Source organism: Arachis hypogaea, chromosome 12 (genome assembly GCF_003086295.3).
Source record: "Arachis hypogaea cultivar Tifrunner chromosome 12, arahy.Tifrunner.gnm2.J5K5, whole genome shotgun sequence".
NCBI lineage: Eukaryota > Viridiplantae > Streptophyta > Magnoliopsida > Fabales > Fabaceae > Arachis > Arachis hypogaea.
In genome coordinates, this window is record NC_092047.1 from 84,683,571 (window position 1) to 84,696,760 (window position 13,190).

General features: G+C 38.8%; 1 protein-coding gene and 1 long non-coding RNA gene across 2 annotated transcripts; both read right to left on the bottom strand.

Moving 5' to 3' along the window:
• Positions 1 to 4,157: 4,157 nt before the first annotated feature.
• On the bottom strand, positions 4,158 to 5,656 carry LOC140177053 (uncharacterized). Its single transcript, XR_011868681.1, has 3 exons — positions 5,511 to 5,656; positions 5,012 to 5,155; positions 4,158 to 4,853 (listed from the first exon to the last, which is right to left on the bottom strand). It is a non-coding gene; the product is annotated as an uncharacterized lncRNA (long non-coding RNA).
• A 579-nt stretch (positions 5,657 to 6,235) lies between these two features.
• LOC112727606 (homoserine kinase) lies at positions 6,236 to 8,128 on the bottom strand. The gene has a single exon (XM_025777419.3). The coding sequence runs from the start codon at positions 7,882 to 7,884 to the stop codon at positions 6,712 to 6,714; it is 1,173 nt and encodes a 390-aa protein (XP_025633204.1). The 5' UTR covers positions 7,885 to 8,128; the 3' UTR covers positions 6,236 to 6,711.
• Positions 8,129 to 13,190: the final 5,062 nt, after the last annotated feature.

Below are 13,190 nucleotides of genomic sequence, written 5' to 3' on the forward strand. Positions count from 1 at the left end.
AGCCCGCCTCCTCGTCGCCGAACCTCGAAGAGCTCGCCGAGCCCGCCTCTCATTCGCCGGTAAGACTGATTTTCTTGTCTTCTTGATTTTGAACTTTTGAACATGCTTCCTTCTAGCTCGCCTGTTCTGTTTGGAAAAAAAATAACAGGGCATCTGATTCTGTTTGCTGGTTCATGGATAACATGCTGATCTTAATTTTTGTTTTTGATTCTCTATGCTGCCTGTTCTGTTTGCTGATTCTGTTTGCTGGTTCATGAATATGCTCTGTGCTTCTGTTTGCTCTATGCTCGACCATTCTGTTTGATTTCTGTGACTGTCAAGCTGCATGAAGTTGATCTATGCTGCCTGTTCTGTTTCCTGGAATCTGGAAATACCTGTTCTGTTTGCTGATTCTGTTTGGCTGTTTGCTGGTTCATGAATATGCTCTGTGCTTCTGTTTGCTCTATGCTCGACCATTCTGTTTGCTTCTGCTTTTTGTTGCTTCTGAATGGAAATAGCTTTAAATTTTTATTTTACCTGAATCAGTTGATTTCTGTGACTGTCAAGCTGCATGAAGTTTATCTATGCTGCCTGTTCTGTTTGCTGGAATCTGGAAATAGTTTTTGATTCTCTATGCTGCCTGTTCTGTTTGCTGGAAATATTTTTTGATTCTCTACTGCCTGTTCTGTTTGCTGCTTCATTATTTTCATGGTTTTTTGAAGTTGATTTCTTGTCTTTGATTTTCTGATTGTTATAGATGGAACATTCACAAAGTAACTCACAGCCACAAGATAATGCTGCTCAAAATTCTCAAACTGGTTCATCTTTTGAATGTAGAACATTATGGGTTTGTCATTATGTACGTTTTATTTTTTGTTTAGTTATAAACTTTGATGTTTGAAGTTGTTTGTGAACCTCTAATATTAAATAATGGATAATTTATTATGTGAAATATTAAATTTTATTAAGTTAAAAATTATTAAATTTATATACTTAAGATTATTTTAAATTTTTTTAATAATTTTATTTAATATTTAATTAAACCGGTTGAACCCCGGTTGAATCCCGATCGAACCAGTGAACCATTAAACCAGTGACCTCACCGGTTTAATGACCGGTCCGGTTCTCGCAACCTTGGTGTTTACAATGATGTTTGAAATTTAAAATGAAGGTTAAAAAGCATAGTAAGTTGTAGCATTTATTTGTAATATTAAAATATTTTTGTATTGTAACATTCTCATTATCAAAATGTCGTATTTTTTATTGTGCCATTTTTTATATATAACGATAATAAATAAGAGCCTTTAACTAAAAATTTTATTGATTTTTCTTTGAAAAATTGAAAATATTTTTATCTTATACAAACATACAAATAGACATAAATATATCTCATCACACTTTACAGTCACAAAAATAACTTATATAAAAATAATTACACAAATAATATACAAACACATATCATAAAATAACAATTCTTATTGTCCTTTACAAAAATATAAATAATGATAACAGGACGAAAAAGAATATCTAAGATAATAAAATAAATAAGGTACAACCAAAAACTTAGTAAAGTCTTTATAGACTTCTCTTTTGTTTTATGAAAAAGATAAAGTTGTAGGGAATGAGAATCTAAATGCACGATCTCAGTAGGGAGTTTCAGAATTGTCATAAAAAAAAATATATATATATATATGAGAATTTATTTTACAGCCGTGATTATAGCTTGTCTTACGAATCTTTTCGCCAAACTATCTTCTCAAATCTTGATCATTGCGCATAATACTCACTAATTCAAAATCATGGAACTATCCATTCAAAACCAAAAATCATCAAAACTCATATTTATATCCAATTTCATATTTTATTTACGAAAATTCCAATCTCAACAATATACCGTAACATTTCACTACATACTAAAGAAACAATTTCACCAAACTTACTAAGAATTCATCCAATCACGGCCTCCGGCCCAAAATTCGTTCACGTTCCAACAATCACAGCCTCTGTCCCAAAATCCACAACACAACAAGAGATATAACTAAATCAATCAATCACAGCCTCCGACCCAAAATTCATTCAACATTCAAACCATAATAAAATCAGTCTCTTACAAGCCACCATAATCCGAACCAACAAGTTACATTCACAAGTAATCCGATAGACAATCAAACAATCACACATAGAAAATAATTATGACAAGTTACTATCACAATTAGCAGTTAACGAATATCAATTAGGCAAACCAAGTAATTATGCAGACTCAAGCAATTATAATACATATGATACATACCTGTTATACGGGCCATGAGCTCACGTGTCAGTTATATTGTCAGACCTGACACATCCGGTAGTTAACTCGAACATCTGCTCTCTGATGTGCATCTCCTGAAAAAAAAAAATATCTCAATGCATGAATAAACAAGTCTCGTAGAAAAAGTGCCCTATCACTTTCTCACTGGAGATATTATTATCTCATGTATATATATATATATATAAACAAATTTTGTAAAGAGAATATCTTGTTACTTTATAATCAGAAAGAGAACGTAGGAAAATAAAATCTCATATAAGAAGTTAATTAAAAATTTAGTAAAATTATAAGAACTAACATAATAAGTAAGCCATAAAAACATGATATTTGCTTTTGTTTTGAGACATCAAATTCTTCTTTTAAAAACATACTTGACCTATTAATCGGTGCAAATTACAAGTTTTAATATTCTTGGTCACTGAATCAATTATTACATAAAATACATATAAAAATAAATTAAAAAATATATATTTATACACAAATAAATAGTAATAGACTTTATTTCTAATTGATTGGTTCAGAAACAAATTGGGAAGGAACAAAAGTCTATAACGGTATGGCATAACACTTGCGCATTTGTCTGTCTTGGCTGACACTTATGCTCGATGTGGTATTTTCCACAAAAAAAAAATTGATATGGAAGCAAAATAAGTAATATATTTTAACATGGTAATTTTTGGTGTTTTTTAAAATTGTGGGAGTACACAAATCGGACCATTCGATTTGTGTTGAAAAAGTTGAAAAAAATTCAGAGTACACAAATCGGAGGGTCCGATTTGTGTTAAAAAATTGAAAAAACTCAGAGTACACAACTCGGACCATGCGAGTTCTTTGGTCATGAAATTTTGCTTCACAAATCGCATGGTCCGATTTGCAGCTGATGGAATTTGAAATCTGAAACATGGAATTTGGACCCTCCGTTTTGTTTGTTCTGGGTAATTTTTTTTTACACTCTGAGAGACACAACTCGCAGGGTCCGAGTTCTGCTTCCTCTGATCCCACAACGAGATGAAACACCCCTCCTCCCCATACGCGAGTTCAACACTGCTTTTGGTTCCATATTCAAATTAAAAACTCGGTATTTTCCATCGAAAGAAGTTAAAATAATGTCATGACAATTCTATTTCTTTATATCTTTTGATATTAATGGCAATAGAAAACAAGAATTTAATTTTAATACACTAATATTATAAATTTCTTAATTTTACAGTTATTTAATCGGTTTTATATTTTTTAAGTAGTAAATTTAAAAATTAATTACTTTTACATAACAATACAAAATTATTAAATTAATTGTGTGTGTGAAAACTCTTTTACACTTGGTGCATAAAAATCAAATCCAATATATGGTTTTTTTTGGTTGATGTAGAATTGTAGATGATATGACATTGAAGACAGAATCAAAATATTTGTCTATGTATTGAATGAACAAATCAAACAAATATTCAAAAAGACTAAATTACTTCCAATTCAACCACCAACTCCACCACCACCAATGCACACCCACCACCAACATTGTTCTAACTCTAAGAGTAGGTTCTTGATAAATACTTGGGACTGTTGGGAGTACATGGAAGTTAAGTGAAAAGATAAAATAGGGAAAATATAAATAACAAAAATAAAATTTCCTCTTCGATGAATAAATCTTTAAATAACATGACCGCATTTCTTTCTAACTTCTCTATAAAATCATGAGTTTTCTCAAGAAGTACCTTGCATTATTCAAAATTTCTAATTGTAATTTCACGTATTTACCTTGCTATCCTTTGCAATTATACCAGAGTGAAACTATTGGATTCTCCCCAGAGAATATAAACCCAAAGGTTTCATAGAGAGCAATTAACCGGAAAAAGAAACTCTCAGAAAATGATGTGCATATCAGCAGATGCATCTTAAAAGATATAGATATAGATAGATAATTTACAAATATAACATATAAGCCAAATTTATGAGTGAAATCTCCCAATCTTATCGCCAGCAATGCAGAGAAACAAATGCAAACACAAGTATAATGAACATATTCGGAGTGTAAAGCACTGCAAAAGTGCAGTCTTTTTCTTTGTGATAGGGGAAGTACCATCTTGATGAACTGAAGATGAAGGATGGTTCATAACATACCATGGCAATGGCAGCCGCAGTGGCATAGGTATTCAAATCCAGTTGCCACTGATAAGCCTAGCACCAATGTGATCAAGGTGCTTAATGTTAGCCAAGGCCTTCAAGTTGCCCTCCTTGAAAAAAGCCTCTACCTTGCACTCACCGATCTCCATTCCTTTGCGCTCGTCGTCAATGACCGCAACGGCAGTGGGGCGAGCACCGCTGATGGTGCAGCCGAAAGCACCTGCGCCGAGAGCAGCCCTCTTGATGCCCTCCATGCCGGGAATCAAGGGGGCACAGCAAGGCTCAACAATCTTGTCAGAGGAGAGAGCCTTCCCGAGCGCCGGTGAGTCCCCCTGCAGGACCCACGCCACCAAAGCCCCTGCCTGGCTGCAGTTCCAGACGCAATGCGGCATCCCAATCTCCGAAGGGAGGGCAGCTCGCATCTTTTTTGGGGCCTCAAACTCTGGCATCACCACAAAAGCTTTAAAGAGTAATGACCTAAGTTTCAAGAAGCCAATTCGCAAATGAAGCAGAATTTTTTCTCAAGAAAATTCACTTGAACAAACTCATAACATCTTAACATTGAAGGCAGAAGAATTATTTTCTAGAAAATCATATTACTTCTCTGATTTTCTCAATTCCAGTGGCAGCAATGAAAGGGTCTATAGTTTTTCCACATCTATGGGAAGTTACCACTTCTCAATGTGCTTCCTTTGCCTGCTTCACCACCTCAATGACCTCTGTAACAGTTCCAACTTGGTTGATCTATATTACAAAGAGAAATCATCATATTTATTATTTAATTTTTTTCATAAACAATAATATAACACACGGAGTTGAAAATTATTTCTTTTTCATTTTCTTTGCCAAAATGTCATATACTTTAGGAATATATTTGTTGATATCCGAATAGAGTAGGCATCATGTATTGCTTACTGCTAAATGCTAATAGAAGTCGAATGTATACAATTAGCATTTAGGGATATTGATAAAACAATGTTAAAATTATGAGTGACAGCTCACGTGATAATGCAATAAACAATTTTATGACAGACACCATGTAAGGATTATACCAAAAGTAATTAAGAATTGAAACTTCAGAGAGCAGTAGAGCACATACCTGATAGGTTCATAGATAAATGAGGATGTGCATCAGAACTTCATCTTGTGATTATTACTTGAAACATCCTTGTGATTGTTACTTTCTAAACTTTGCCAAAAGAAAAAAAAAAGAACACAAAAGTAAGGTTAGGACAGTTTCTCAAAAGGGTATTTATCCAATTCTCTTTATGCAAATATTTCATATAATCCTGGAGGAATTTTCACCTATAAGAAAAAAAATTTAAACTTATAATTGGGCACCCTAGACAGAAGAAAGGCACAATTACTGGGGAGTGAAATATACATCAGAACCACTCCATGGAAGAGTTGGCAATTCAGCTGCTTGAGCAATCAATGATAAACCAATTTTATCTCTTGCCTTAAAATATAGTTATAGGAAAAGGGACTCTCTTACCGCACTAATTCAAAACCTACGTGTAGTGTCAGCATGGTGTGTTAAGCGCAGAAAAAGGACTCTATTACCCACATTGATTCAAAATCAACTAATCCTTTTTTTCTAAATGGTAAGTTTCAAATTCCTTGCTATAAAAGGTTGTGGCGCTCCCAATAACCACAGGCTTTGGAGATATTTCAACTGCAGAAACCTTCACATCCTAGTTTGCTTCTTATCAACATAGATTTTGAGAGTGAAAATAAAACAAATAAATAAATAAAAAAAAAAAGAGCGCACAGTCCAAAACCAAATCCAAATCAAGCATTGGGCAAAGGTCAACAACAGTGAAGTGAAGGATAACAGTATCATAATCACACATGACTTCAATATAAAAATCACAAAAATCTATTTACATCAAAATGCAGCAGTTTGCACCAAAAACTTAATCCCACAAAAGGCAGTAAAATTTGAAAGGAAAACTTTCCAACTTCTAAAACAAAGATAGAAAGAAAGGATATATGGTATAGTTAAAATACCATATTGAACTTAACTGTTACATTTAATGGAATTTAAGTATTATTTTTAAGCTTACAGGGTCAAGTAAAAGCAATTAGAATCCTAAAAGCTGCATTTCTGAGAACCTGTTTCTCCTCTGTTTGTAGTAAAGAAGCCAAACAAAAATCTTTAGTTTAGAAGGGAAGATTTTCTTTTGAAGCAGCACGGTTATTATGCACTCATACTGATTCTTCTTCGCACAAACAAAAGCACCCTGCATAAGTGCATATGAAAGAACTCCTTGGCATTTGTTAAATGCTTTTTTCTTCGTTTAAATCCTGGTGCTACTAATAAGCCTAGCACCAACGCGATCAAGGTGCTTAACGTTAGCACAGGCCTTCAAGTTGCCCTCCTTAAGAAAAGCCTCTACCATGCGCTCACCGATCTCCATTCCTTTGCGCTCGTCGTCAATGACCGCAACGGCAGTGGGGCCAGCGCCGCTGATGGTGCAGCCGAAAGCACCTGCGTCGAGAGCGGCTCTCTTGACGCCCTCCATGCCGGGAATCAAGGGGGCACGGCGAGGCTCAACAATCTTGTCGGAGGAGAGAGCCTTCCCGAGAGCCGGCAAGTCCCCCTGCAGGACCGACGCCACTAGGGCCCCCGCCTGGCTGCAGTTCCAGACGTGGTGCGGCATCCCAATCTCCGAAGGGAGGGCAGCTCGCATCTTCTTTGTTGGGGCCTCAAACTCTGGCGTCACCAGCACGAAGAAAAGCTCCTTCTCCGCCGGGAACGTCAGCTGGATCAAATCCAGGGGCTCGTAGTTGCGGATCAGCACGAACCCCCCCATGATCGCCGGCGCCACGTTGTCGGCGTGGTAGCCGGAAACCTTCTCCTCCGACTTCAGGGAAGCCAGGACGAGCTCCTGCACCCCCAGTTTGTTGCCAAAGATCTCGTTGACAGCCACGGCGGCTGCGGCGGCGCTGGCGGCGCTGGACCCCAGGCCACTTCCCAAGGGGAGACCCTTCTGAAGAGAGAGGGAGAGGCCGACGGAGCGGATTCCAAGCATCTTCATGACTTCGAGCGCGGCGATCCCTGCGCAGTTCCAGAGAGGGTTTTTGCTCAGCCTGGTAGTGTTGTTGCCCGTACCGGATATGTCGGAGATGGAGATCTCTCCTGGGTGGACGTGTGGGTCAACGGTGAGGGAGACGGTGTCACCGAGGCCATCGACGGCGCAGCCGAGGAAGTCGAAGCCGGGACCAAGATTAGCGACGGTTGCTGGAGCAAAGGCTTTGACGGAGGTGCAGACGGGGTGGGGCTCGGTCTTGGTGATGGCGTTGGTTTTTGAGGGGACGGAGAGGTTGCATCTGATCCTGGTCCTCCTCCTGTGTGTTGGAATGGCGATTGTGATGCAGATGGCTCCTCCTTCTTCTTTCAGATCCAAAGGAGATGCAGATGCAGATGCAGATGAAGGATGTGGACAGGGACAGAGGAAGCACGCTGCCATCGGATCGGGGCCACTCTTTCTCACTTACTGTTTCTTCTTTTTGACGCTAGCTAAGCTGACTAACTGATGTGAGCATTAAAACCCTAAACTAAACCAATGGGTTCGTCGTACAAAGTGGAATGTCCAAGGCCCTTTCTTTCCATTACGCCAAGCCTATCCAGTCGTATTTGTGAACGCAGGTGTTCATGGCCCGGATTGTACTAGGTTTAATTAGACCCGAAAATGGATAAAAAAAAAAATGCTAGAAACTATTTTGATCTCGTTCGAAAGCAATTTAAAATAAATTAGGTCAAATCGAATCAATCTCATATAAAATTAGTATATATAAATTTATAAATTTTATATATAAAAATAATACTCAAATGACTTGGTTAAACCATGTAGATTTGAAAATGTCCTGAAAGTCCCAAATCGAAAATTGTAACGTCAAAGTCCTAATGTTAATTTCTATATAAATCGAATTGAGTGAATTCGATTTAGCCATATACGTAGTAAATCGAATTTAAATGATTCGAATTAAGGGAGAGAATAATTTGAATGCAAATCGAATCAAATAAATTCGAATTACGTTCGTGGTAGGAAAACAAATAAATCGAAGCTGGTGAATTCGATTTCAGAAAACATGTAAATCGAATTAACTTAATTCAATTTAGCCACGGAATTCAAAAGAAACGCAAATCGAAACAAGTTGTTTCGATTTGATGCTTTTGTAAATCGAACTGACTTGCTTCGATTTACATGCTTCTTCGTTATTTAAACAAATCGAAGTCACTTGATTTGAACTTACAAACCTCAAACCCCACTCCGAACCCCACCACCCAGTTCCGAGATTCTCTTGAAGCAACCCGGTTTGGACCGACTTTGCATGCATGGAGGACGACCCGAATCATCTGTATCGACTTGATGGAGTCGCGCATATTGCTGGAGCCGTCTACCTTGAGGTTAGTGTTTTTTTAACATTCAATTTTTTTTAAATAAATTAGTAGTTAGTTAGAACTGTTAGTGTGGGGTTTTTAAAATAAATCCAGAAACAGATATTTAAATTTAGTTCATGTCAGTCTTAGTGAGTCATTAACTATAAAATAGGGTTAGGTGTAGAGTAATGAACAGGGTTAACTACTGTTTTTTATGTTTGTTAATAAAGAGAACATGTTTTTATCTCATATTAGTAATTGTTTTGTTAATACGAAGAATTGGATTCGGAGTAATGTAGTGGTTAGCGTTTCTATCTATAAAAGATTGGTTAGGATTCATTGAGAGGTTTTTTTTGTGACGAATGTGAGAAGTCAGGTGCTATTATTATGCAGCCCATCGATGCATCAGCAGCATGAGACGGCAGCACGGTATGAGGTTGGATGATAGGATCATGCCTTACTTGTAGATGGCTGGTCTGTACCATCTTACAAGATTGACTAGAGTTGGTTTCGGTTGGACGACCGTTGGTCACCGCCTTCGTAGAGAGATGGCGCCCTGAGATACATACATTCCACATGCCGTTTGGGGAGTGCACCATAACCCTACAGGATGTAGCGTACCACCTTGGTCTCCCGATCGACAGGAAGTATATTAGCGGTTGCCTGACAGACTTTCCGCGGTTTATAGAGGGTGGCCGACCACCATGGGTGTGGTTTGAGGAGCTGCTCGGGGTGTTGCCTCCTACGAACTGCATCGACAAGTTCACAGTGAAGTGCACATGGTTTGAGGAGACGTTTAGTGATCTTCCACAGGGGGCATATGACGAGACGGTTAGGAGGTACGCCCGCGCGTACATCTGATGCTCCTATCGACACAGCTGTTTGGGGACAAGTCAAGTACCAGCCTCCACATCCGATGGCTGCCGTATGTCGCTAGGTTGGAGGACATGGGTCAGTACAGTTGGGGTTCCGCTGTGCTGTCATGGCTATACAAGTGCATGTGCCGTGTGGCGAACAGAAATGTTGTCAAGTTGGCTGGTCCACTGCAGCTCCTCCAGTCGTGGATCTTTTGGAGGTTCCCTGGATTCCGGCCGGACGGATATGATGTTTTCCATTGGCCGTTGGCCTCGAGGTAGTCTCCATTTAGCCATGCGAAGTATTTTCCATTTATTTAGCATCTACAATTATTGTTAACTAAATGTTGTTGTTTTCAGATAGGGAGGTTATCAGCTGAGCTTGAGCGACAAGGGGCCTCGTGTCGCGAATTGGAGGCTGAGGATTGATTTGCTCCAGCCGGAGGATGTGAGTATTTTCATGTTCATGTTGTATTTTAATCTTTTTTAGTTTATGTGGACTAACAATTTGAGCTTGAATGCGCAGTTTCTATGGATGCCATACAGCCTGGCGGAGGTGGTGCAGGTGGTACATCCCAAGATCTTGGAGCCACGCCATATGACTTTGTGGAGGGCTGCGACAGCGTTAATCTATTTCGCTGTTATTGAGTGGCATCCGGTAGATCGGGTTCTGTCTCAGTTTGGTGGGGTTCAGGGTTGGCCACGTGCTGCCCTGAACATAGATTTTCTGATGTCAAAGGATGGGAGGGGTGGAGATCGTTGGTTTCTGTTGAGTTTGCAGAGTTGGCACATTCATTGGCAACTCATTATACGAATCATCCCAGTCTCTATAAATTTGTGCCACAGCCTTCTGTTTGGCCATCCAAACCCTCTTATATGTCGGTTTGAACCCGAAGTGTGCCTCCGTGGTATTCTGCAGTACCTTAATCGACGTTGCAGCATCAGCTCTGATCAGGGGCATAATGAAAGCCGATATGACATGATAATCAAGCTTTTTGTGGTCTCTAGAGATCGATGTGGCTAGACAAGTATGAGGACCATTGTACCATTTTACCTCCCAAATTCCCTTGCGCTGGCAGAGGCTGACCTGGATTAGCCATACGCACCCGCTCCCAAACTCCTTGCACTTGCCATAGTACTTGCGGTGATCCGACTCCAATACCTTGTACTCAAACCCGCGGCGAATGCTATAGGTCTTCACGCTAAGCACAACTTCCTCCTTATCCTGAAACTGCTAGCCGACCTGAAACTCAGATACACCTCCTGCATTTTGCGAGTCTCTCACCCCGAAGCCCACAGGTACAGACTGATTTTCCTGAGGCCCCATGGCATCCAATTCCAGAGCAGAGAAGTGGGGGGGGTACTGATTAGTACCTAAACTAGATGCTCCCCCACCGACAGATGGAGTCGTCCATGGACTCTCCTCCTTGCTATCATCCGCAGCAATCGTTGCAGGCTCCACATCATCATCATCATCATCATCCTGCAATGCATCTTCAACCCCTTCGCGTGCTCCAACCTCTCCGATTACCGGAACACACAGAGGAGAGCTGGGCGCCGCGAAATCACCGCCTCCCAATGGTCCAGCCTCGCTAACTAATGCATCACAACTTCGATTCAGATTGATGGCAAACGATGGTGAAGCCACTAAGTCTGGCTCGGGTGCAAACACCGGTACTGCTGACGATGATCCAACAGGCAATGCACTAGAGCTAGCTACATGTCCTGTGGAGTGCATATTCCTGTTCGAGCCTCTAGAACTAGATGCCACATTCACAAGTTTCACCAACAACTCCGGAGTCCTCACCTCAAGAAACTGACGGCGACAATGAAACAACACCTGCATATCTTCGTCACTGCTAATAATGAATGAATATACTTTACATCATCGCGTAACACGGAGATCAGAATACGATAGAACAACTTCTCCACCTGTTTCACGCCATGCAGTCCTAGTCTCTGAAGTATAGTACTCTTAAACTCAGCGAAACTTGTCGAAGGTTTGAAAAAAACACTCAGCGGGTCCTTGTCAGTGAACTTAATCCCTGATCGTGTTTTCTTCTTAATGGACCCTCTATAGTGCACAAGAGCTACAAAACTCTCATCACTAGCCATTGTGAATCTCACTCCTCTACAAAATTTCGTATAGCAGCTGTTTTTATATACCTCCCTTCTTTGTAAATCGAAACAATTACATTCGATTTACTCTAATGCTGGTTGCATGTATAAATCGAATCTAATAGATTCGATTTAAGTTCATTTCTAAATCGAATTCATTTTATTCGATTTCCATTGAATTTCGTTTAGCAGTTAATTCGAATCATTTAGATTCGATTTACTACCTGTTTTGCTAAATCGAATTATATAGAAATGTGGTTTGGGACTTTGACGTTGCAATTTTCGGTTTGAGACATTCAGGATATTTTCAAATGTACTTGGTTTAACCAAGTCATTTTCCCTTATAATTAAAAAAAAGTATTAAAATATAAAAGTATAATATTACTAATTTTACTATAAAATATATATTTTTACTATAAAAAAATTTTTAGACTAGTTCAAGTGACCAGAAGCATAACCCGAACCAAAAATGACATTGGATAAAAATAACAAATCAGAACCTGATAAAATATATATTAGGCATGAACCAAGATGAGTCTTAAACACCCCTATTTGTAAATATTATCTTAAGTAGTGTTTGTTTTGAGGTATTAAGACTAAGATTGGGACACTAAAATTCAATATTATGTTTATTGACTTGAGACTGGAACTAAAATTTCAGTTACAGAACACAAAATTTTAGTCTCTTTAATACTTCCAAAAAGTGGAAATAAGGGATTAAAATTTTGGGGGATGAAAACTGAAAATTTAGTGATAACTTATCTCAAGAATACCCTAAATCCAAATTAATAATTCTAACTTTAACTTCTTACTATTTCTAAATTGGGGGTCTTCTATTCTTCTCACTTTCTTGTCCTCTCAATCGCAAGTCACTAAAGAGCTCCATTTAAAGCGAAGCCTCTGTCGATACCGCCAGTACCACCACCGTGTCGCTGTCATTGGAAAAGCCTCTTAGAGTTCCAAAAACATGCTCGAAATCATTCCACGTCACTCACAAAGTTCCTATTGGTGACAATCCTTGTGTTAGAGCAAAAAATGTTCAGGTTAGTGCTCGAAATCTATCCAAAAACATGCTCGAAATCGTTCCACGTCACTCACAAAATACTCCGAACTAATTTAACTAATTATGTTTTTTATCTAATTCTTTTTTTTGTTTCAGTTGGTGGATAAGGATCCAGAGAGAATAATTTCACTATTTTGGACAACCATTAATACTGGAGATAGAGTGGATAGTGCTTTAAAAGTTACAACAATTGTGATGAAGCAGTAGAACCGGTCGAAGAAGCTATCGAAGCCATTAAATCTCTTCAAAATAAATGCTTTGATCAAGCACAGAAATTCCAAGATCACATCCTCTTGGACCTTTTGGTGGTGAACCTCTGCGAAAACACCATCAAAAGAAAGGGGGGAAAGGGATAAG

Coding starts and splice junctions, on each gene's coding strand:
- LOC112727606 (XM_025777419.3), bottom strand. CDS start 7,884: ATGGCAGCGTGCTTCCTCTGTCCCTGTCCACATCCTTCATCTGCATCT.